General features: G+C 45.5%; 1 protein-coding gene across 1 annotated transcript in view; it reads left to right on the top strand.

Annotated features, from left to right (window-relative positions):
- CHSY1 (chondroitin sulfate synthase 1) overlaps positions 1-24,630 on the top strand; it is a gene marked incomplete at its 5' end in the record, with an annotated part of 73,809 nt that extends 49,179 nt beyond the window's left edge. Inside the window, one exon of the mRNA XM_082290613.1 lies at positions 22,956-24,630. Coding sequence (XP_082146739.1) covers positions 22,956-24,548 — 1,593 coding nt within the window. The 3' untranslated portion in view covers positions 24,549-24,630. The remainder of the gene's footprint in view (positions 1-22,955) is intronic.
- Positions 24,631-24,918: the final 288 nt, after the last annotated feature.

Below are 24,918 nucleotides of genomic sequence, written 5' to 3'. Positions count from 1 at the left end.
AATTGCACATGCAGCTTCTGTTTTAAAGGGGCACTTTGTGATGCATTTTGAGGATGGAAATCTTTGAATTGGTGGTCAGCAAGGAACTAACATAGCAGGGAACGTCACTAGAGTGATGCTAGAGTCACATGTATAAAATATTGCAAGTGTGTAAAATACAGCTTGTATGTGTGTTCTAGCATGTGTGCTTTGGAAGGTTTGTGGTCCTGGAAGCTGCATCTCTGCGCTTCTTCCAGTAAAAACTCACTCAGGTGAGTAGTCTAGACAGAAGTGATGGAGGATTTGCCTCCGAACAGGAACCCAGGAGAAGCTGGAAGCTGGAGTGAGTCTAATGGGAGAGGACAGGGCTTGGGACTCTTTTTGCTTATTTCTTTTTCTGTTCTTTTATACTGTAGTTAGCCAGCAGCCCATCCAAAAACAGTTGGCTGTATTAATTCTCCCTAAGTGAAAGCTTTACATGGGTGTAACTCTTTCTTTTCTTTGGCAGCCAAAACATTTTTATTTCCAAAACCAGAAAAGTCTGGGTTTTTTTTCTTTTGGTGCCACTTCTAGGTAGTGGAGCTTTAGCTAACCCAGCACTTACCAACATTTTAAATTAAATTAAAAAGAAAAACTGAGGGGGGAAGGGACACAAATGCAGACTGGGAAAGTGGGACAAGGGCAGTGCTGCAGCTGGCTGCTCAGATGGACAGCATGGAAAGGACATGACATGGTGGGGGATGTCCTCATAATGTTTGAGGTAAAACATGTTTTAAAGCTTCCAAGGGCAAGCTTTTAATGGAGCACCTAATAACCCCTAAACCTTGTTGCTGCAACATGCTGATCTCCCACAGCCCTCCACAGGGTTAGGAAGGATTATGGCCAAATATCAATATTGGCCTTGGCAGCCGTACTACAACATAAAGTGTGCATCAGTTGTGAGCTTTCCTGGGCCAGGCAGTGAGTTAAATGGGCTTAGGAGTGACCATTCCAGCACAGGGATGATGCAGAGTGGAAGTGACCATTCTTGGGAATCCTGGATCCAAGCAGATCTTCTCAATGCTGCAGATGGGACTGTGCTGCTGATCTCAGTGTCAAGAGATGGGAAGCAAGTTTAGTACACAGAATCATAGGATGGTTTGGGTTGGAGGGGTCTGTAATGACCATGTAGTTCCAACCCTGCTGCCATGGGCAGGGACACCCTCTGCTGGACCAGGTTGCTCAAATGGGGGAATAAAGGGGCATCACTGGAGGTGCTGGTTCAGTGTGAGCTCACGTTGGACACAGAGATCCCACAGAAAGCAGAGTTGAGCTGAGGAATGAGGTGCCTGTCCTGTTACTGCCTCCATGGCAGCAGTGTGGGGGGAAAATCCTTCTCATGGGTTCCTCCTCATTCCTCCCCCTTGATTTCTCTCCGAGAGATCTCCTAGGTCACAAGAGACTTTGATATTAAATGAGCTCTTCAGGTCATGTCTTTTCTCCTTCCCAGGTATTGTGGTTTAGCCCCAGACCCACACAGCCACTGGCCCACTCCCCTGCTGGGATGGAGGGAGAACTGGAAGAATAAAAGTGAGAAAACTTGAGGGTTGAGATAAAGACAATTCAATAGGTAGAGCAAAAGCCATGAATGCAAACAAAGTGAAACAAAGGATTCATTCCCCACTTCCCATTGCAGGCAGGTGTTCAGACATCCCCAGGAAAGTCAGGCTCCATCATGCCAAACAGTGACTTGGGAAACAAATGCCATTGCTCCGAGCATCCCCTCCTTCCCCCAGCTCTGTGTGCTCAGCATGATTCCATATGGTCTGGAATATCCCTTGGGTCAGTTGAGGTCAGCTGTCACAGCTGTGTCCCCTCCTAGCTCCTTGTGCCCCCCCAGCCCCCTTGCTGGTGGGATGAGGATCAGAATGGTCCTTGACTCTCTTAAAAGCACTTCTCAGTAACTGAAACATCCCTGTGTTATCAGCACTGATCCAAAACAGTCCCATACCAGCTATTACGAAGAAAACTAACTCTATCCCAGCCCAAACCAGCACACCAGGATGTCTGGCATGGGATTTTCTCTCCTTTCAGTCATGCTGCTGAGGCTCCTGCATCGAATCTTTCCTGGCACCTTCCTTGCAGTGTAGCGGGAGACGTAGCTCAGGTTTATGGATCCCTACACAGATTTCCAGATACTGGTAGTCTTCTCCTCAGCTGTGAGGTAAAAAAACCTGGAGTTGGGAGGCAGAGCCAAACCAGCAGATCTCTTCTGAGCAGCCGTCTGCATCTCAGAGGGGACAGGTTGGTTTAGTCTGCTAAAAATGAGTTTGTGCCAGCTCTGTAGGGAGTGAAACGTCTGGGTGTGCAAGCTCTCACATGGAACAGCTCATACAAAATGTGCTTTTTAAACTGCAGCGTCCTGCATTTCTCCTGTCCCCCAATCCAAAAACATCCTCTGGGCTCAGCAGGATGCTTCCTTGTAAAAGACTACTGAGCGTTTGAATGTGACTTCACAGCTACGGGGAGGGAGGTGATGTGGGCTTTGTCTGTTCAGCTCCTGTGATCTTTTTAGTATTTTTTATAGTACCTAGAGATTTTTTTTTTAATGCAGGTAACATTTCCTGTCCTTGATGTCCCTGGGAGCTGCAGTGGTTCCCTGCAGGGGCTCAGCCTGTCCTCTGGCTCCTTTCAGAGCTCCTTCTGTGAGGGGTGTTGTGTGTGGTCGGCGGGTCTGAGAGCTGAGAGCTGAAGGAAGTGAAGTTTGTGTTTGGGAGTTGAAATACTTGAGGAGAAGTAATTGACCATAATCTGAGAGCAGATCTAGCTATGCAGAGGACAGCTCATCACCATGTTCACAGTAACGGGCTTGTGAACGGAAATGGAGCTGATGGATGTTTTCTAATTATTCCCTTGTGTTGCAAATGTTAGAGAGCCAGCTTGAAATCTCTGCCCAGAATTCAGAGCCTTAATTTGTTTGACCTTTCCACTGCTGCAGACACAAGTGGCTCTATGAATTGCAGTCATCTTCATTAATTTCTCTATTGTTCTGGGGATGCAAATGAGTGTGCTCTTCTGCAGATACCGTATGGAAGATGGAGACACAGCTCGGTATTGGGCAGCCCTTCTGTGTGTTTGAGGCGGTTGCTGAGCCGTGCCTTAGTGGAGGGTGATCTTCCAGACAGGTTGAGGGACATCCTGGCTGCCTGGAGCTGGAGTTCTGTTTGGATCCACTGATGCAGGAGAGGTTTCTCTCCCTTTCCCTGTCTTTCTTAGAAATAATCAGCTGTAGCTTTTGTAGACATCCATTTTGACAAAGAATGGTACATCTCAGATAACGTATCTCAAGGATGTATAATGCTCCAGTATCATCCTCTTGGCTTGAAAATGTTATTCCAACTAATCAGCCTAAAACCCCTTTGAAAGCATATATGTATTTTCTACTAGTTTATCAGGGAGACTGGTTTGCTTTCAGGTTTAAAGACCAAAAGATAGAGCTGCCAGGCATCTGCTGGTTCAGATGGATGTCCTGATACCAAATGTGTGTGTCTGTGAATCACCAGTGGGTGCAGCAGTAATTTTTGGTAAGTAGGAGGCAGACAAAATTGCTGGTTATGATTTGAAGTCTTGCCCACAGCAGAGCAAGCAAAAGGGATGAATTAGAGACAGGAATAGTAGCACAACCTTTTTTTCTTTTTGTGTGCAGGAAACCTCAGAGCATATAATAAACTACTGCCATTTTGATTACCAAAAAAGAAAAAAAAAGCCACCCCAAAAAACTGAAAGCAGAGATAAAATAAGAAAAACCTCAAGCCTAATGGGTTTGCCAATAATAAAAATACATCCCAGAACAAAAGGCTGCAGAGTGGTTTTTTATATCTTGTATTGAGTATGCTGGATTGAAAAGAAATTGGCAACAGTGTATTTTTAAAGTCCCCACCTCACTTGTAGTTTCTCCCTGGAGGAAGAGCTGCCTTCGTGGCAGCCAGCGGGAACAGTGGCGAGTATGGGAAAAGACATAATTAGGATAGCATTAATTGCTCTTATCAGAGGATTTATTTTACAACAGCCCTTTAATTCAGGCTGCCCCACCAGAGTTCAGTGCACTCTCCAGCACTGTCTGTTTTAGTCCTGGGAGCCGTGCGGGGCCTGGCCGGGGACTCCCCCGAATCCAGCACTGCTTTCTGACTTCAGTGAACAAAGAGCCATTAAATTACACAAACGCAAAGCTCCTTCAGGCTGTTCTGCCCAGTGGGACTTGTTTGAATCCTTATAAATGCATTGAACTGACGTTGGCACTTTAAGTAAAGCCTTTCATGTCCTTTCTATATAATGAGTATAGCTTTGGCCACAGCCAGTAATCTGCTTCCTTCTCTCATCCCTTCCCTCCCCTTCCCCCCAATTCCAAACCTGCTGCTTCTCATTTAGGGAGGCTCATCCTGTTGTCTGCTGAGCTTCCCCACATCTCAGCACAGCTGAGGCATTATGTGCTCCTGGCAGCTCTTCTGACAGGGGAAAAAGTTGGTACAGAATGCTGGTTTTCTCTGGACACAAATCAGGCTGCATTTTAATGACAATTTGCTGAGTTTTGGTGCGTTGCACTGATACATTTTCTCACTGAATGTCTCAGTGAGCCCAGAAAACTACTTGTTCCTTATCCTCTTGCTGTGGGTGTGGGAACATAGCACCTTTCTAGCACTGCTGGCATGTGGTGGGGCATGGGGAAAAAGATAAAATTCTGAGTCAGCATTCCCTCTCTGCTGCTCTTTTAGACTCAGACTAGAAGTTTTTTGGTCTCCAGCACTTACAAAACTCAGAGGATCCAGCTGTACTGCACAGCAAAGTGCCTCTCAGGGATATCTGGCCCAGCTGCTGTGCTCCACCCAGGGTAATAGTCTAAGCAAAGCAAAATGCTGCTTAATCCCAAGTCACTTTTTGTGCCCACAGCTTAACTCAGACTTCCTGCTCTCCAGTACTTATCCTTCAGGGCTGAGGCTTGCATGGCTCCAAATCAGTGTCATTACCAAAGCAGCATTAAATGTGTAACTGGAGTTGCTGGTGTCTGGAGGAATCTTGTGTCCCTCCAGGTCCAGAGCGTCCCCCATCCACGTTGATGGGGGAGGCTGCAGCTGCTCTCGGCTGATTCCTGGCAGCGTTCTGGGGCTGGCTTAGCACAGGGCTTGACAATGGATTTTCCACGAGGTGCAGCACACGGCAGTGCCCGGAGCCGGCTGCCGTCCGGCCGTTCCTCGTTAGGAAATTGGATGCTGTGGTTGGCAGAGGCAGTAGCACTGCGGCTGGTGCGGATCCACCACGGCTCTGAGTCCGCTTTTCCTGCCCAGAAAGGCAATTGGAAAAGCAGGTGATGTTTGCATTTGGAGCAGTAGGTTGTAGAGCACTTGGTCGTGTCCCCCCCTGGACTTTGCTCGTTTGATCTTGCGTGCATCACAGGCTGTTCAGTTTCACCCAGGTGTGTCCGTATTAACTCAAGAATTTCAGCCTAATCCTATTTTGCTCTGGAGGGACAAGAGGGAGGTTAATTCCTGATCGTCTCCACAGACAGATGATTGATTAGGGGAGAGATGCTTAAGTGGTCCTAAGAGAGAGGCATATCCCACATTGCGGTAGGAGAGGCTCTGGGGGAAGGATTTAGTTTCCCATCTGTCCTGGAATAGGAATTGTTCCTGACACCAGCTCTGGTGACCTGCAGTGACCTTCAGCATGGATAACTAGCCAAACCTCTTAGAAAAAAGGTCTGTATCTTAGTTGGGACTTGGTCTGGTGGGAGATGCTCAGCAACTTCTCAGAGCAAGGCCCCTGTATCCCCTGACCTTCTACACTCATATCTTTTGCTACAACAAATACATTTAACACCAGACCTTCCCTGTTACTGGTGGAATCTTCTGAAGCTCTGAAATAAAAGTTCATTAGCACAGGGCCATGAGTGGTAGGGACAAGTGGAGAAAGATAAAGACAACTGTGTAAGGTAATGAGCTATATGGAAAATTTAGGGGTTCTGGTCTAGACAGGATGGTCAGTCGCATGTAAAGCAAGTGGGATGCTCTGCGCAGCAGCTTCCAGACACTTTATTTAAAATATGTATTTAAAAAAAGAAAAGGGTTTAATCTGATTTTTAGGTCAGAGCACTTGGGCAGTAATATATAATCTTTCCCACTTTTTTCATTTTGGTGAAGCTGTTCAAAGGTTTGGCTGCTTTGACAGTGTGGTGTCCCTGTTTTCAGCAGCTGGATCTTCGTACTCCTTTTAATCAATAATGGGAGCCCATTTCCATATTGTCAGATAGTCGCTACCCACACTCAAATTGGGACTTTGTAAGTGCCTTTCCCACCTTGTTATTTCTGCTTTATCATAAGCCCTCCAATGGCCAGTGCATGTGGTGGCAATTCTTTGTGTGCCAGGCACTGAAGTAAATGTTGGTCTGTCAAAACGTGCTTTTTGAATGTGCTTTGCCCAAGAGAAGTAGGTGTCAACAGCTCCTATTTCAGTTCTTGTTAGAGTTTTTGTATTGACTGTTTTGCCATCTGCCACTGCTGTCCCTCGCATAGCACAGGCTGATTCTGCTCTCCAGGCCTGTTCTGAGGTAGAAAAGGTAGCACATTTCAACTGGTGAGTCAATGGAACAGTGACACACAGCAGCATTGCTCTGCTGTGTGGTCCAGAGAGCATTTCAAATAGAATAAATCCTGCAATCCTGTTAAAACCATGCCAAAACGCTTTTCAGAGTGTGTAAGTATCAATAGCAGAGTGACATGAGTTTCTTGCAGACTGTCATCTCTAGCCACCTTGGGCAGGAGGAACTGTGAGGGCTTTCTGAGCCAAAATCTGTGAAGCTCTTTCTCTCCTCAGTGGGGAAAGGAACTGTTCGATGGTCAGATCTCCAAATGATGTTTAATATGGTCCCTGTTTAAGCCATTGATCCAGGAACAGAAAGTCCGTATTCCCAGGTCTTTTAGAAGAGTCACTCTTACAGGATAAGGTTGCCAAGTCTTCCAAGACTTTAATTATCACGCTGTAATTCCATCTGTGACCTTAATAAAGATGATGTCGTGAGTGGTGATCTGCTTTCATCCTCCTTTTGCATACCATGGGCTGATATACAAATGTTTGCATTTTTGGTGTTCTTGATTTTTAGGTTTTTCTCTTAAAACGAGAAGAGAGACTCCATGAAAGTCAAAAGAAGCACAGTCAGTCATCAGTGCAGCCAGGGTAGAATTTGCACAGCTGCCAAAATGAGGTTCAGATATTTTACTGGGTGACACTAAATAAATGTTTAATTCATAGTGCGTAGCACTTTAAATAAATATCACTTGGCCACCCTCTAATGAGGATATACTTGACCATTGGCACCTCGTATTCTGGCTGTAGTTTCTCTCACTAGTTTTTATGGCAGACTGTACATGTTTTAGAAAAAACAACATTCAAAATACAATTCATTCAATCTTGTCTAAAATGAGTCTTCAGTTTTGTAACGTCATGTTTGAAACCCTACATTTAAATTGCTGCTTGCAGACAGCCTTCAGGATTCAAACTGATCTTAAAACTGAATTTTATGGAGCAATAAACTGCAATATCATATACTAGGTGATGGCAACATACAGCTACTGCCTACTTTTGACTAGGGACCTAAAAATTTCTTCTCCATTTTGCCTTCTTGAGAGACATTTGCTTATTCCCTGCATCCCATGGCATGCTGGACCCACCGACATGCTGGTTTTCTAGAGGTTTAGCCTGTGCTTGAGGAGCAGTTAGTTTTTGAGCCTGGCTGCACAAAGGAATCAGAAGTTTGGTTAGTGAGTATTCTTTCTCACTGCTTTTTGTTGCGTAACCAGAACTGTTTCTTGGACAAACTAGCCAGAGAGTGAAGAGGAAGGGAAAATCTCTGGGAATAATGGAGCGGCTGCAGGAGGGCTCCCCCTGCTCCTGGTTGTAACAGGTGGGAGGGCAGAGGGAGTAGAAGTAAAACATAACCACAGCCGTTATACATACAGATTTCCTAGGTAAACAGGGATTTGTGGAGAACAGATCTTAGCCACGGCAGTGAGTTATTTGTTGTAGGTGTAGCGAGTCCCTTCTGCTCTCTCCACAGCTGCTGTTTCTCACCAGGCTTTTGTCCTTTTCCTAAGAGTCGAGCATCTCTGATTTGGGGCAGCCTTAGTTCTTAAGGTATTATCATGTTAGCACTGGGCTGTTCCTTCTGGGCAGGTAGGAAGTTAGGGTTAAATGAAGGCAGCTAGGGGGGAGGCAGCTCTTGACCACCGCCGGCAGCTCGGTGGGGCTGTGGGCTCTGGCATCTTCTCAGATCAGCTCCCCCTGGTTTATGTCAGCAGTGAGACCCAGATGGTGCTGATAAACCTTTGGCTATCTCAGTTTTGCTGAGGAGGGCTTGGCAGGAGATCACACACCTCTCCCAGAATCTTCTCAGAGTGCCTTAGCGAAGGGGCTGCAGCCTCTTCCATGTCGTTCTTGGATGGAAAGTACTGCCCGTTCTCCTGAGGAAAGCTGCTCCAGAAGCTCGCTAGCACCACTCCCCCATCTTCAGGCAAGGCTCTCCCTGCTGCTTGTGTCGCTGCCAGGACTCAAACATCAGGGAAACCAGAATGTTTGCACTGTGAGCTAATCTACTCTTTAAAGATGTTAGATAATGTAATAAAATAGCTCAGCGGTGCATTGCAATTACCTTTCACATTTCGTCATGCTTTGAAAATTTTTGTCTTGTGAAACTAGGACTGTATTTTTAGTACAGTGCGATCAAAAATGTCTGGCCAAGAACCTGATATAGTACCTAGGAAAATGGAAATATTCCTTTAAATGTCTTCCAGAGCTGTGGTTTCTGCTGACTATTAAATTCCATTTGTTATGTCCTGATTACATACTTTGGTCCGGGTGATACATGGCTTGGTTTTATAATTCCATATATATGGACAGTTTGATCTCTTCCTTGTATTTTTAATAACAGAAAGCACAACGTAGATTTTATTTTAGCATGATGTAAGCATAATTATTTAGTGGGCAAGAGAATCAAGATTACATTCTTTTGCTTGCCACTGAGGCTTACAGATTTATTATTGTTTTGTTTTTTCTTCATGGTTATGGCCAAAAGATTCATGCTATTAAACCCCAAACCATTATGTCAGGGTAATGGTTTCTGTAACTTGGAAGTGAAGAAAGAAACTGAATCTAGAGTTGGCTAAGTCACCACTGGGTTTGGAGTGGATTTGACATTTGGATTTGATATCATTCAGTAGTGATGTGAATTAGTGCATCTCTTACAAACCTGCATCACGGTTCACGCAGTTCACTCCTCCTGGCATTTTGCAGCATTCAGGGCACAAATTATTAGCAGTGATCTCAACTCCTCTCATGAACTACACAACCTTTTGCTGTCATCTGCTGTTTTCCAGTCTTTGGTGTATCTCTTTTACTATAAGAAAATTTTAAGGCTGGCATTTATTACACTTCTTCGTATCTGCACGGTGTCTGTGCAGAACTGCTCAGCTCCTGCTGCTGCCTTGAGCGAGCCATCAACTCTTGTCACCACACACTTCTTGTGGCCATGAGCCATCTGATCCCTGTCTAGTTGCTCTCCTATGGAACACAAAGCAAACCCAGAGCAGAGAAGATAAATGTCCTTTCAAGACAGTTCCAGGCTCAGTACCAGCGTGAGTTGTCTGAGGGATGAAGATGAGAAGGATGTTGTGGATTTTTTGATGTTGTGGGGTTGTTTTACTTTCCCTTTGCTTTAGCCCCTTGACAAAACAGAGAGGCTGACATTTCATGGGTTGGTTGGTTTCTCTCCCATTCAGAGTGGACAGGAGGGCTACACTGCAGGAGAAATCAAACATGCAAGGAGCCCAGGAAGCTGGACTTCCAGGGAGAGGAAGGTTTTCTTCGACCAAATTCTTGACTCATTGCAAGTAACACTGTACATCTGCTAAGATGATATTGTTACTCTGCTAGTGGGTCACAGAACCTGGACACTCATCCCTGCTGCCTGCTGTAGTGGGAAGGCATCGCCTGCCAGGTCCTCAGGTTCTGGCCATGTCACTTCAGTCCCAGCCATAAATCCTCTTTCTTAGAAATCTTCCAAGTGTGAAATCCCAGTCCTCAAGAACAGGCAGTACTTTGGTTGGAAATCAGCACAAAGCAGTGAGCAGTACAACATATTGTGTAAATCACATGTGTTTGTGTCCTCGCCCCTTCTGAAGGGAGGCGAAGAAGTGTCATTGGGAGTTGATGGATTTAGTGGGGTTTGTATGTGATTTCTTTTAATGTGCTTCAGATTAGTCACGGTGCTTTATTTCCTAGGCTTTGTTAAGCTTGTGGTCTGACCATATTGTCATAGTCACTCCTCACAGTTTGCTCAATACTAGTTTTAATATCCGGATATAGATTTCTTCAATATCCTGCAATGCATTTTTTGGTGCTTTTCTGAATAATGCTAATACTGAACAGTCTGTGATGCACCAGGCCCCTGAGCTACATTTTAAGGTTAGCATAATGCTTTCCATCTCTCATCTTTGCGCAACACAGACTCCTGTTACGTGCTGAGGTTTTTTTAGGACATAAAGTACCCAAAAGGAGGTTCTTGCTTAAGAAGCACTATGAGACAGCACAACGGTGCTGCAAACTTGCCTCTTCTGGTCTGATCTGTCCTTGTGCCTTCTCCCTTCTACTCTCCCTCTGTCTTTGCTCCTCTCCTTTTTTATCTGTGGGAAATATCCAACGATGCACTGTTTCCATGGAAAACAATTGCTCAGGAGATCATCTCCGTATTCTTCTGGCTTAAAGATTTGTAGAAACAAATGCCGTTCCAGAGGGGAAAACAAAAGTTCTTTTTACAGTTTGCTGAATAAAAAGGTGGCACACTGAACAGATTTGTCACCTCTGTTCCTGTGGCACTACTGAATTAGCTGTTAAAATTTATGTGAAAGGAGAAAACAACTATTTTGAAAGTCAAGAAGTCAAACTTCTCTCAGAGACAGAGATTTGTTAGTTGCTGGTGTGTATTGAAGCACTTCTGGACCAGGTGTATATTTGCTCTCTCCAAACAGAAGAAAGAGCCTTTGAACATATTATCATTGCCTTAAAAATAAAAAAGAAAACTCTCGCCTCGGGCATTTGACAGGAGGCCAGACCTCAGAGGACAGCTGAAGAGAGACAGACAGGTTTCTAACATCTGTTTTGGGTGGGTGGATTATATTTGACTTTGGCATTCACATCAAGACGAGGCAAAGGCAGGGCTTGATGAAGAACACGGTCCCACAGCCTACATGACATTCCCTGGCTCTGGGATGGGAAAACCCCAAACGGGGATGGGCAAAACAGCCATGAAACGAGGGTGAGAATCCTGGGGTACATGCAAAGCTCTTTCTGTAGGCTTTAGAGAAAAGTACTGCTGGATTGGGCATCCCAAATCGGGTTGTGGCTATCAAAGACATCCCTGACAGATGTCCTTGAGCAGAGTGAGAGCTGTCCTCCCACCCAGAGCTGTGGGGGTGCCTCTGGGCCCTGCCAGATGAGCTGTGTTGAACAGTGCTGCTATTTTAAGATTCAAATAGTGTGTCAGTGCCCACTTTGCCTTCTGGCACAAGGTGCAGCCCCCAGGGCTGAGTCAGCAGTGGATCCCTGTGCCACCAGCTGATCCTGTTCCCCAACACTTGCTCTCGATAGAGGTTTCCAAGCCTGCTGTAGGCTGGGAGCTGGGAGCACCTATTTGCTCATCGGGTGCACGTCAGAGCCCGGATTAGCTCAGCGCAAAACCGCACTGAACTCGGGAACAACCTGCAGTTCAGATGATACAAGTATATCTCAGAAGAGTGCTGAGGAAAGGGCAGCAGAAAGTAGTCCTGTGTGTCCCTCTGAAAGCCCCATTGAAGGGCTCTGGCTCCCTCGTGGCCATGCCTTTGTGGGACAGCAGAAGAACACAGTCCCCATCCATGCACCCTGCCCTCCCAGGCCTGCCTGCCTCTGAACCGCGGCAATTTATAACACCCTGAGGACACCAGGGCCCATTTCAATGCAGCTTTAAGCTGTCAGGCTGTAAATTGTCCTGGTTCAGGAGCTACTTCAAAGCAGCCCAGGCTTCCTGCAGCAAGGAGAAGGCTTTTTGGCAAACCCAGCACAAGTCATTTGCTATTCATGAGTCAAATCCCTGAAATGTCCTGGATCAGCAGCTAAAAATGGGTCATAAGAAGACAAGGCATTGCTGTCTGCTGAAGGAAGCTGCAAACTCCACTGGCCTTCTCCATCTGTTGGCTGAAGCTCCTTCTACATTCTCAGCCATGGCTTTTCCTCCCTCTCTGCCTTTCTCTGTTGAGCAAGCACACATGAGGTTTCCTGAAGCAGTGGGACCTTGACCCAACAGGCGAACCCACCCAGATGATCTCCTATTGCCCCTATCTCTCAGATGAGTGGAAAAATGTCAGTGGAGTATGGGAAAGTCACTAATGAAAATGATAAATTCCTCCAAGCTGCCTGGTTTCCAAATCTGGAAAGGCTGCAGTGGCCAAGGGAGAGGGAAGGGAAACACCAGCTGGGTGCAAGCTGAGGTTTGTAGGCTGCAGGCTGGCAGCTGGAGGGATGAAGGGACCAAGCCATGGTGGCTGCAGGCAATGGGCACAGGTTTTGGAGGCAGGTCTGCTCTGCCAAAACTGCACCTGTGGCAGCTTGGTTGCAGCCAGCAGAAGAGTGTCCTCCAGATTGGAAGCAAAGAAAACCCTAGAAAGGGTCCCAAAAACTCTTTGTATGTGTGGCTAATATTCAAAAGAGAGTTCACTTGTGTTGTGTGAGTAGCAAATCCCTCCCCAAGCTGGGGAGTATTTGAGACAGTGTTTCTTTTCCTTTCCATTTCTTAGGCATTTACATTCAGCATAATTGCATTTATCGGCATCCACATCTCCTGTTTTAATTTAGAGCATTACAAAAGGAGCAGTTGAATATTCTTTTTGTCAGAGCTGGATGATGGATGGTGAACATCAGCGAGGCTTAAACACCCACGTGGAGGTGAACCCCTGGCTCTGACAGACCGTGTGTAATGCAAGAGGCACTTGGTTACAGTGCTCTGCAGAGTAACGCTGCTTGTTCCTTGTCCAGGCTGTGCCAGACAGCAAACTTCCAGAAAACCTCAGACCATATACAGTTAGCCAGCAACACTATGTGAAATTTTTAACCATATTTGAACGAACGGGCTAACTTGGACACGGCAAGGAGGGAAATGCCAGTCTGCCTGACAGCTCGTTTTAATAATGAGAAAGTTGTTCCACTGACAGGAAGACAATAAAACTGTGGCTGCCTAGAAAGATGTTGCCTTTCTTCTACTTCTGAGCATATGTGAAACTGCAGAGGAACGGGTTGGTCCCAGATCTGTGCATGTGCAGCAGTGCTTCTCCCTTCTTTCATCCCTTTTCCCTTCTTTCACCCCTTTTCCCTTCTTTCACCATTTTTCTTTCCAGGGTGTTGAATCTGCACCCACCCTGCCAACCCTATCCAGATGAGTAATTAGTAAATCATTGCTTTCCCCTAAAAAGTGACTTATTTTAAATATATTATCCCTTGTGCTTCAGCAAAGCAAGCAATAAAAATAGGTAATCTTTGTAGTTAGAGCTATTAATTCACAATTTATGGCGCTTTTGGGTTACAGGGCATGAAAGGCAAATTCTTGGGAGATTTATCAGCCGCCTGAATGGGCAGACCTCGTCTGCTGATCCCCTATTGATCAAAGAGCTGTATTTTTTATAACCAAGCTACTTGTACTGCACTTACTTTAGATGGCAGAGACCCTGTCATGGAATGGTTTTGGCAGTGCCATGTCTACGCTGGATGATGTACATATGTTTTCCAGTGATGAGACAAAAGGCAGATTTTGTTTTTAAACTCAGAACAGAAGAGCAGGAAGGCTTTAAGTCGTGCGTGGTAATGGTACAAGCACTAGAGAAACTCTTGTGCAATCATCATGTCACTGTGGAAATTCTGTCTGCAGCAGCAGCTTTACCGCACAGTGCTCGTTACCATCACAACCTTCTAAAGCTCTGCTATCCGCGGGCCAGGGCTCAGCTGTGGATCCTCGTGGGCTGACTGAAATATGTGGCTTCTCCACATAAAACAAGGGTTTGTGACTTTATTTCCCTCCCCTCCTCTGAGCAATTGCTAAACAATTCTTTGTGCAAAAAAAAAAAAAAAAGTGCACACGTTTCATACAGACACTTGAGAACAATGCTGTGCAGCTTTGGTAAGCCCTGGAAGCCGTCACCCTGTGCTGCTCCCCATGTGAAACAAGCTGGTGATTGAGTCCAGGCCCTTGTAGTCAGTCTTAAAACCAGCTCCAGAAATGGTGGCTCTGGCTGAAAAAACAGATTGGAGATGAAGAACTGCTCTGAGCTCTCAGGCGGGTGAAAGAGGAGTGAAATCCTCTGCCTGCGTCACAAATGTTGTGTCTGTACTGGGCACCGGTTCTGTGGGGGTCTGTAAGGAACTCCATAGCTTTTTTTCTACCAACAGGAGTAAAAGGAGATGTTCTTTTGAATCCAGGTTAATTTGAGTGAGTTCCTGCTTCATTGCTGGATGCCATGGAGGGATGTACTGAGATGAGCTCAGTTGGTTGAACACCAGGGTCATGGGTTTTTTCGCAGTATGGGCCATTCACTTAAGAGTTGGACTCAGTGATCCCTTTGGGTCCCTTCCAACGCAGAATATTCTGTGATTTCTGTGACGGTGATTACTGCTGACCACAGACCTGAGCAGGAAACCCAGTACTGCCTCGTGCTGCCAGCTCCCGCCCCACTTGCAGCAGACCAGACTTCAGCAGCGGCCAACCACGGATATCTCAGCATGACCCTGGAAAAAGCAGCTAGAGAGCACCATGTTGGAACACTCACAGAAATCCAAGCCTGGAAGAGAGATGGCTGTGCCATGCAGTTAACACAGTGATTCATCATCATCTTTTCCTTTGTGCTGTTGCAAACCAGGCGACGCCGGTGAAACGCAAGCGGAGCTGCGTTGATCCAGCGGGACCAAGTGGACAGAATGAGCCCTCTCAGAGTGTTACTTGAGTGCTGGCTGGTTCTGTGTTTCAGATAACCCCAGCAGCATGAAGTGGTGTGCAGCTGCCACCTCCTAGGGACAGGCCATCAGCAATTTGGAAGGGGCTACAGTTTCAAGAGTGCCTTCATAACAACATCCTTTCTTCCAGCTGCTCTTCTGGCAGAGGCACAATGCAGCAGCACCCACAGAGTGGCTGTTTTGGCACCTGGGAGGAGGGTTCACCAGCAGAGGAGTTAGAAATGTTACGTATTTCCAGTTTTCTGTCAGTTTTCATCAGCTGATACTGATGTGGCTGGCAGAGAGGTGATTTTACCATCACTTGTTAGGAAAGCATAACGCAGATGGATTTATAAATGCAGTTATGGAAGATGATGTCTCACTTCAAGGCTGTTCTGGCATTGCAGGTCTGATGGGCTGCAGCTTTAAGACAGGCAGTTGCGCAGTTGGCCTTGTCTTGGGGATTTAATTCAGCATTCCCAGCTCCCTTCTTGCCCCTTTCCAAAAGGTGTATGTGTTCCTGACACAAATCTTCTCAAGGGATCAGAAACAGCAAGCATAGTCTGTTGCTGTGAAAAAGGGGCTGTGGCCCTCCTCATCCAAAATGGTTCTGCTTAAGCTGGAAGTGATGAATGTCTTGCAAATGAACTGTTTTTTAAAATACACCCCCACCTTTTTACATGCAGGGAAGAACTGCAGCAGTCACTATTGTGAGGCTGAATCTTTGCATAATAAATTCACAGTAATCTCCTGTGAAGGCTCAAGAGAGATGCAGAGCTTTGTGCTGATGTGACTGCCTCAGCCCTGTCCTTCAGTGCTGTTACTGTGACATTGTCTCCGTGTAGGGCTCTGTCTGCCTACTCAGGGGTGGAGGTTCCTGAAACATTCTGCAGCAACAGAAAGCTGTGCTGGTGGGCACATGGGGGCAAGACTGACAGGGAGGGATCCTGCAGACAGACCCACTGGAGCCAGTGCTTCCCCCAGGCTTCTTGCAGAATCTGGTGTTGGCACAGATCTGGGGACCTGGGGTGGTGTGTGATGCAGGATCACTGCTATCCCCGTCCAGTCTGGCAGAGAGGCTGCACTGCTCCAGCTTGGATTTCTGATGTTGGACTGATGCTGAGATGGGTAGATACCTGGGCTGCAGCTGAAATTTCTCCAAGCAGAGGGTTTCTTCACCCCCCTGTAAGAAGCAGCTTTTGGTAGCCTTGCCAAGTGGACCAAAAAGGCTCATCATCCATCATGGCTCGCAACTGCTACAAAACCACTGGATGTAGAAAGTAGCTCCCAAATAGGAATCTTTGAATTCCATGAACAGAAGTATTTCTAAATGATTACATTACTGCTTCTTGAAAACACATGGTGGAAAATCACACAGCAGTCCAGAAGAGGTCTTCTCTTCTGTAGTCTGTGTTCAGAGGAAACTGCATCCCTCTAACTCTGTTTTTAGCATCCAAAAATTATTGGCCAGGGTTTCAGAAGCTTTCTGCTCATCATCTCCAAGAAACTCCTCTCCAAGGGTCATGTGCTGCTCCTCTGGAATCTTAACACTTCACATGAGAAAGAGCAGATACAGACTTCGAAGGATGCAGCTCTGTCTTTCATGGGCCTGTTGAAATTCATAATGAAAAACAAGTTTTCTTGTGCTCTGCCTGCACTGTGGAGTAGAAGTGTGGAGCTGACAACAAGGAAAAGAAATCCTGAGACACAGTAGATTTGGTGTGCAAGTAATTTGGCATCATCCCTCAGTGTGGCCTTTAAATGAGCAATCAGCAGCAAGTCACTGTATCCCTGGTTTTGTTTGGATCTGGGACAGAGGCTGGAGAGGGAGAGCTGAATCATTTGCCCCATGGGTCAGAGCCTTACCATGAGCAAGGGCGAGCCTTGTGCAGAGCAGCAATTTGCACCAGGACTTGTAATTTGGAAATTATGCTAGAAGCAACTTTTGATTACACTTTCTCAGGCAATCCCAATACCAATTAGTCATTTGCACCTACGATGTTCTGCTTCTTTAATAGCTGTAGCATAGAATATTTGTTAATGTTTAGTGGTATTTTGTTTTTGTTTCTGTCGAATCAGAACCCTTTGGATGAAAACCTTGCAATCACATCCAGCTCTCCTAAGGTTTGCACAGTTAACTCTAAATATCCTAAACTGGCACGTTCTGTTTTATCTGGTTTCTATATCCTTATTTAGACCAGGAAGATGAAGCTCAGCTTAATGCAGGGCCAGGAGGAGGGAAGTTCTCCGCTTCCTAGCTGGAGGATCTCAGTTCCCAAGTGCCTTGGACTGCTCCCACATGTAGGTTTTGGGTAATGAGATCGTCAAGCTCAGGGTCAGAGGTGAGGTACACGATGCCAGTTTTGAAGACCCATTCATTTTTGCAGGTTTTCTTCTTTCCTTTGCCAAGCTGGAAATACTTTAAAGGCTACTTGGTTTGAGAAACTGTAAATGAATAAGTTATTTTTAAGCTCTTCTACTTGCTTAAACAAGAAAGGATTGGGAGAAAAACAGTTGTTTAATTAAAAGCTACTTGGTATGTTTCACAAAAGCTTGAACTCCAGCAGTAACTCTCCTAATTCACAGATTCCTTGGGAATTCAATGACCTTGAGTTTGCTGTGCTTGAGACTTGCCTTAGTACTTGGCTTCCTTTCTGGAATACTTTTGGAGAGGAGAGCGGTGCAGAAGGCACTGCGAGGCTCTTGAGTGAGACCAGCACTGTTTCACTTAGGATCATATAAGAAGAGGCATTTGTGTTGTACAAAATAAACTTCTTGCTTCAGAGCATGCCTTACTGCACCCAGAGGTCACAGCTGGATCTGCCTCTGCTTCCCCACCAGTCTGCCATGGAAATTTTGAGTACTGGCTGCTCAGGATGATTTTCTTGCCTCTCTTTATGAAACAAAGCAAACGTGAACCAGCAGTACATGATGAAATTTGTGTGAGAAGTAACTTGTCTGAAGAATCACATCATTTAATCGTGCTCCAGAGCTCAGGGCTTCACTTGTCAGCTGAGAGGGAAGTCTGATCTCCCAGCGCCGAGTGGTGTTTCCTGCATCCTTTCCTGTAGTGGCAACTGGGGAGGTTAAAGCCGTGAACGAGTGGCCAAGTTCACTGGAAATGAGTGTTTATCCATTACTTCCCTGTGTTTGTTTCCACCATAATAACTCTGTCTGAAGGAGTGGCTTCAGTCATGTCAATGTTTAGCTGTGGGATATAAAGCATCAGGATTTAAACAGAAAGAAACCTGAATAGAGTTGTATCCAGGAGGCCCCTGCAGTCTTTCCCTCTAGCGGAGGGAAGTCAGCAGTAAACAAAGCTCCACTGCTCCTTTCCCTTGGCAAAATTCTTCATCAGGTGAGCTATACTGGTGATGTAAAAGCCAGACAACTGGTTATCTGTTGTGGTTAATCAGTGCAAAGTGGCAAAATTGTGCTAGTGCAGCTACAATTATTTAGTGCAGTTCCTTGGGATGTGGGTGCAGAAAGTGTTTCATTTCACTTCAACCAGCCAACAGGAGCTGCCTCCTTCCTTGCACCAGCTCTGGCACATCTCTGGAAGGAGGAGCAAGGAGGAGATGGACATGAGCATCCTGTCTGGATTTGGCTGCAGAGCTGAGGGGCAGGCTGGGGTTGTCCCAGCACCTGAGTTGCTCCCACAGGAGAACAGCTCCACACTGTGACCCACATCCTCATCTCCTCCCAATGGCAGTGCTCAGAGCTAGGTGACATTAACCATCATTTGGGCTTTTAATTAGCTGGGCTTTGTATTTAAAGCCCATCTTGGGCATTTTGAAACCTGCCATGCAGCGTGTCTTATCCACAATTGCTTTTCATGAGACTTGTGGTGCTGCGTTTTCTGGGCTCTGGTAGCACAATCTGGAGCTGTGAGAGAAAGCCCTTGGGGGCTAATCCATGGCTGCGGGCCAGCTTCTGCATAAACTGGTCTTATTTTTAAAGTCCATTTTCTCCAGTACACTTTTTTTTGGCCTGCAAAAGACTTCTTCATTTAAAACTAGGAACATAACACTCTCTCCTTTCAGTTGGTCTTTTGGACATGAGCCAGCAGTGCCCACAACAGCTGTACCACAGTTTAAACATTCAGTCTCTAATGGTTTGGGGAACATTAGGGTTTTTAAGGCTTCAACAGGTCTAGAGTAAATAGTGGTCAATAAAGAGTAGCTCTTCTTTGTATCCCTACGCTCTCAGTGCTCTGCACTAGAATAAAGCATGCTTAGAATATAATCATTGCAAAATTAATATCCATGAAAGGTTCTTTTTTAAAAAAAAAGAATCATAGAGAAACCTGTTTCACTAGAAGAAGAGTTCACAAGAGTTCAGTTCTCAAGACTCTGGTAACGGGCATGGGGAAGTTTGCACGTAATGTCTGTGGGAGACGTGCATGTCCTGGGCTTGTGTCGCTCCCCACGTTTGTGTTTAGTGACTGGGAGGAGCAAATAAATCACAGTATTCCCTTCTCTATGGCCTTCTTCCCCCCTCCTATTGATGGTGTACACAAGAGTTACTTATGATTTTGTGTCTTCCTTATGGCTTTTTGGTATCGCATGGAGTCGAAAGCCAGTGTGTGCTAACTGGTAATATTTAGTATAGTGTTTTGGACCCAAATATGGTAAGAAATTAATGTTAGCAGTGATTTGTGATAGTTGGGTATTGCCCTTATTAGTGATTGAACCCAGTGCTGGGAACCCTTAACAATTTGAGCAAATGAATGTTGGTGGAGCTGTCAAACAGCATGGAGGGAACTGCTCAGTTCCATCAAGTTTGTAGATGTGGGTGAGCAAACACAATCGATGTGGGGCTGGTTTCTAGGGGAAAGCTCTTGGGCCTTGCAGCTCTTCTGTGGGACTGGGTCAAGTGTCTGCCAGCACCTTGGCCCAGGAAGGGTTAAATTGCTCCATTGGCCACTGGCCACTTGGACTTCATGTACAGCGCTTGGTGTAGTTGTGAAAAAATAGTTTGTAACTCCTTGTACTCTCTGTAGGGAATTAATTAACCCCTTCCAGTACCCTTTTTTGTGTTTGCTGCTGGTGTGAGGTGTACCTTGGCACCCAGAGAGGGATCAGAGCTGCAGGATCCTGGCACACCCCGTGCCTGCTGCAGCCTGCTGAATGCAAGGGGACAAGGGGGATGCTGGAGTAGGAGAGGGGGAGACTTCATAGGAAAAACATTGAACGTGCCAGCCTTGCAAGGCATTCTTCTGAAAAATAGGATTATATAAAAGCCTGGCTACTGTGGTGCTTCTCATTAGCTGCACTGCAGGGTTGGCTGGAGTGCAGGGCTCGGGCAGTTGTCACCTTTTTGGCTGGAGCAAAGTGGCTGTTACTAGATGTTTCAGTTGTAAATTGCTTTGTGTTGAAGCCCCAGTAAAGTCTTGCTGAGATACGTTATATATTCAGTTCAGTTTTTGAAGCAAGCTAGTTTTGGGGAGGGGCAAGAAGGACTACTAGAAGTCTACCCTAAGAGGTTGCTCCAGAGTGGCAAGCCAGAGCTTTAAAATATGCTTCTTAATTTTAATTTGTGCCATTTGCTAGGGGTTCCTATCTTTACTTCCATTGGGAAGTTTCATAACATTTTCCTACCCATCGGTATTCTATTAAAACTTTGTTGTGTAATCTGAAAGCCTTTCTGCTTCTCATGGTTTCCTCTTCAGAATGCCCTAGGTAGCAATTTTAGAGTAAATGCATTCAGGCTGCATGGTCTTGATTTTGTTCTTATAAATTCAAAACAAGACTTGAAATTAAATCCTATTGTCAGGTTTCCTTTAAATAGCAGCAGCCTACTGATGTGATTTAAGAATTTTTATCTAATGTCACAGTACTTCTGGAAAAGCCTCTGCCTGGAGTTGTAGTTAAAATGTCAGTGAAATTGGTTATCATATGCATTTAATACTTCTAGTTCCAGATATACATAGTGTTAGAGAATAGATCAGTGTGGTCAGTAAAATAAGTGGGTCCTGCAGTGTTGGACTGATCCTGTTCTTCCCTTGTGAGTTCTCCACTGTAATAGACTGTGCTCACAGGACTGACCCTAAGTGGGTGTGATTTGAGGTCTCCTAGAGCCCTTCACAGCAACAGTGAGGTTCAAAGTGACCAAAAAAATAAAGTGTTATTAGTAGAGGAAACAATACAGGGATACAAATGAAGAACAGTCTTTTGGGTGACTGGAAAAAATGTGTTTCTTGGGAAAGCTTGAGGTTCATTCAGTTTGGATAACTCTGCTGGACGTGGGATTAGACCAGCTAACCTCTGCCCGTAGCACTCTTTTAAATCTTGCATGACTTCTAAAGGGATATTATACATCTCGACAGGCAGCTCATCTGAGGCCTGCCAAGGGGCCATGGCCAAGATGTTCTCCTTTGGCTGCATTGCTGCACGGATCCATCCATCCTCTGGCCTGGATTGCTCCCAGACAGCGTGCACGCAGCAGGGATCACTTGGGGAGAGTGGGAAGAAGGTGAACTTGAAGGAGAGGGGGCGGGGGACTGGTGGTGACCCACGAAATAAATGTCCTTCCTTTCTCAGTCCAGCTGAAATTCCTCCCTCCCTCCTTTGCAGTGATTTACATTTACTCAGATTAAAATCCATGCTCCCAGTAAGCTCAGCTTGCTCCGTGCTGTCGGCAGCGATACGCCGAATGTCAGGTTTCAGCATGCACACAGTCAGCTCGTTAAGATAGCAGCAATTAAATCCAGGTGTAAGTTTATCCCTAAGATTCAGTGTCTGTCCACAATAATGGGAAGAATGCAACCGAAGGCCTAATAAAACAGGACTTGTGCTGGCTCTGAGCAGCTGGTAAAGGGAAGGTTTCTGTGCTGGTGATTTTCCTTTTAGTGCTCTGTTTAATTGCTATCATATTTGAGACATTCTCCCTGGTTCTTTTTTGGGTTTGGCTCTTTGCTGATCTGTACAGCCCCTTTTACACAAGCTTTATTGACTGTGTTACCTGTGGCAGATTCCACTGCCAGTAACAGGGATTGGATCCCATATTGAATGAAGGTGCTGTGTCAGCTTTGGCAGGTTGATGACGTTTGTGCTGTGACATAGAATCTGCCCATGGTCTTTCTAAAGTTCCATTATCTAAGCTGGTATATACCTTTGGCCCCAAGGTTTTTTTATCAGTTTATTTTCCACATTATCTTTCTGGTTTGTCTGCTTTCCTGAGACTTGTGAATCTAATCTCAGCTCACTATCGTCTTGTTTTGAAATAGCAAATGCCATGTTAAGGATGTTTTTATTCTGGTGTACATATGCATCCTGTATTACCTGACTTCTGGAACTCTAGGAATCTCAGGTGCACTTTACTGTCCATTGACATTTTAAAATGACAGCTGTAGCTTTGCATTGCAGCACTTGAGGTAACATATTTGGCATCTTGGTCAAAACATTCAGCAACTTGCATTTTTAATGCCTAAATCTGGATTTTTAAAGCCTAAATGGTATTTGGGTATAATGGAAAAGGTGTTGTCAGATTTGCTTAGTATGTACATGGCATCCCTTTTTATTGTTCTTTATTATTAATATTAAAACAATGGGAAACAGATGAATAGTAAGAGTTTTGTAGTGAACACTTCACGGTGTTATTTTCCTGGTGATGGTGTGTTGTTGTGAAGAAATGAGCTTACAATCGACTTACTGCTGAATTGTTTGGCTGCTGGTGATATCTCTAGAATGGGCTGTAGTAATCCCAAATCCATGATAGATGTTTCTTTCACCAGTTTACAATGAATAATCCTCTTAATTTCCTTGAATAGCAGCTGGTATTGCTACAACCTGTGTCTAAACCCAAGAACAGCTTATTCAGAAAGCCTTCTGTGAGCAAGGGGGAATTCTCTCCCAGCGGGGTTGCGTGGGCAAACTTTCACAGGGTCAGCACTGCCGAGACTCTGACTTCTCCTCCCTCTCTCTCTCTCTCTCTTCTAGATGCAGCAGCTGTTCTACGAGAATTACGAGAAGAACAAAAAAGGCTACATCCGAGACCTGAGGAACAGCAAAATACACCGAGCCATAACACTGCACCCCAACAAGAACCCCCCATACCAGTACAGGCTGCACAGCTACATGCTGAGCCGCAAGATCGCGGAGCTGCGCCACCGCACCGTGCAGCTGCACCGTGAGATTGTGCTCATGAGCAAGTACAGCAACACCGAAATCCACAAGGAGGACCTGCAGCTGGGGATGCCGCCCTCCTTTATGCGGTTCCAGCCTCGCCACCGTGAAGAGATACTGGAGTGGGAGTTTCTTACAGGAAAATATTTGTATTCGGGCGCCGACGGGCAACCGCCTCGGAGAGGAATGGATTCGTCGCAGCGCGAAGCGTTGGATGACATCGTTATGCAGGTCATGGAAATGATCAACGCCAACGCCAAGACCCGGGGGAGGATCATTGATTTCAAGGAAATACAGTATGGATACCGCAGGGTGAACCCCATGTACGGAGCAGAGTATGTGCTGGACCTGCTGCTTCTCTACAAGAAGCACAAGGGGAAGAAGATGACGGTCCCTGTGCGAAGGCACGCGTACCTGCAGCAGACCTTCAGCAAGATCCAGTTCATGGAGCATGAAGAAATGGATGCCAAAGAGCTGGCCAGCAAAATCAACCAGGATTCTGGGTCCTTGTCCTTCCTCTCCAACTCGCTGAAGATGTTTGTCCCCTTCCAACTCAGCAAGTCCAAAGCAGAAAGGAAGGAGCTCAAAGACAAGAAGATCAACATCCTGATCCCTCTCTCCGGACGTTTTGACATGTTTGCAAGGTTCATGGGGAATTTTGAAAAGACGTGCCTCATTCCAAACCAGAACGTCAAGCTGGTTGTCCTGCTTTTCAATTCCAACTCCAACCCTGACAAAGCGAAGCAAATCGAGCTGATGAGAGATTACCGCTCCAAATACCCCAAGGCGGACATGCAGGTTCTGCCGGTGTCGGGGGAGTTCTCGAGGGCACTGGCTCTGGAAGTTGGATCTTCTCAGTTCCAGAATGAGTCTTTACTTTTCTTCTGTGATGTTGACTTAGTGTTTACCACAGAATTCCTCCAGCGGTGTAGAGCCAATACAGTTTTGGGTCAGCAAGTATATTTTCCCATCATTTTTAGCCAGTATGATCCAAAGATTGTTTATAGTGGAAAGGTTCCTAGTGACAATCATTTTGCCTTCACTCAGAAAACAGGTTTCTGGAGGAACTATGGCTTTGGTATCACCTGTATTTACAAAGGTGACCTTCTTCGAGCAGGTGGCTTTGATGTCTCCATCCAAGGTTGGGGCCTTGAAGATGTAGATCTATTTAACAAAGTCATTCAAGCTGGCTTAAAAACTTTCCGAAGCCAAGAAATTGGAGTAGTCCATGTGCATCACCCTGTTTTTTGTGACCCTAATCTTGATCCAAAACAATATAAAATGTGCTTGGGGTCCAAAGCTTCAACTTATGGGTCCACACAACAGCTGGCTGAAATATGGTTTGAAAAAAACGACCCAAATTTTGGGAAAAGCAGCAATACTAATGGCTCAGTGAGGACAGCCTAATGTCCAGCTATGCTGGAAAAGACTTTTTTTTAATTATCTAATTTATTTTTGGGAAAATGTTTTTTGATAATTCACTTTTAAAAGACCACACAGGATATATTTTAGAAATCATCGTTGTTTTCTTACAAAGCGCTCGTTTTGAGAAGAACAAGGCCCTTGGGTTTTTTTGTTGTTGTGTTTTTGGTTTTGAACAAAACTGTGATCAGTATTTGCCTTCAAACAAAAAAAAAAAGAAAAAAAGAATTGTTTAAGAGTTATCTGACCGATCAGTGGAAATCTGACTTGAATTAGAATTTCCTTATGAACAAAAGATTGTTTCCTACCGTTTCCAGTGCCGTCTTCATGGCTGGGATTCTGTAAATTGGGACCT

This window comes from Coloeus monedula (genome assembly GCF_965178545.1).
Source record: "Coloeus monedula genome assembly, chromosome: 14".
Taxonomy (NCBI): Eukaryota; Metazoa; Chordata; class Aves; order Passeriformes; family Corvidae; genus Coloeus; species Coloeus monedula.
This window is presented reverse-complemented; position numbering and strand designations above follow the sequence as displayed.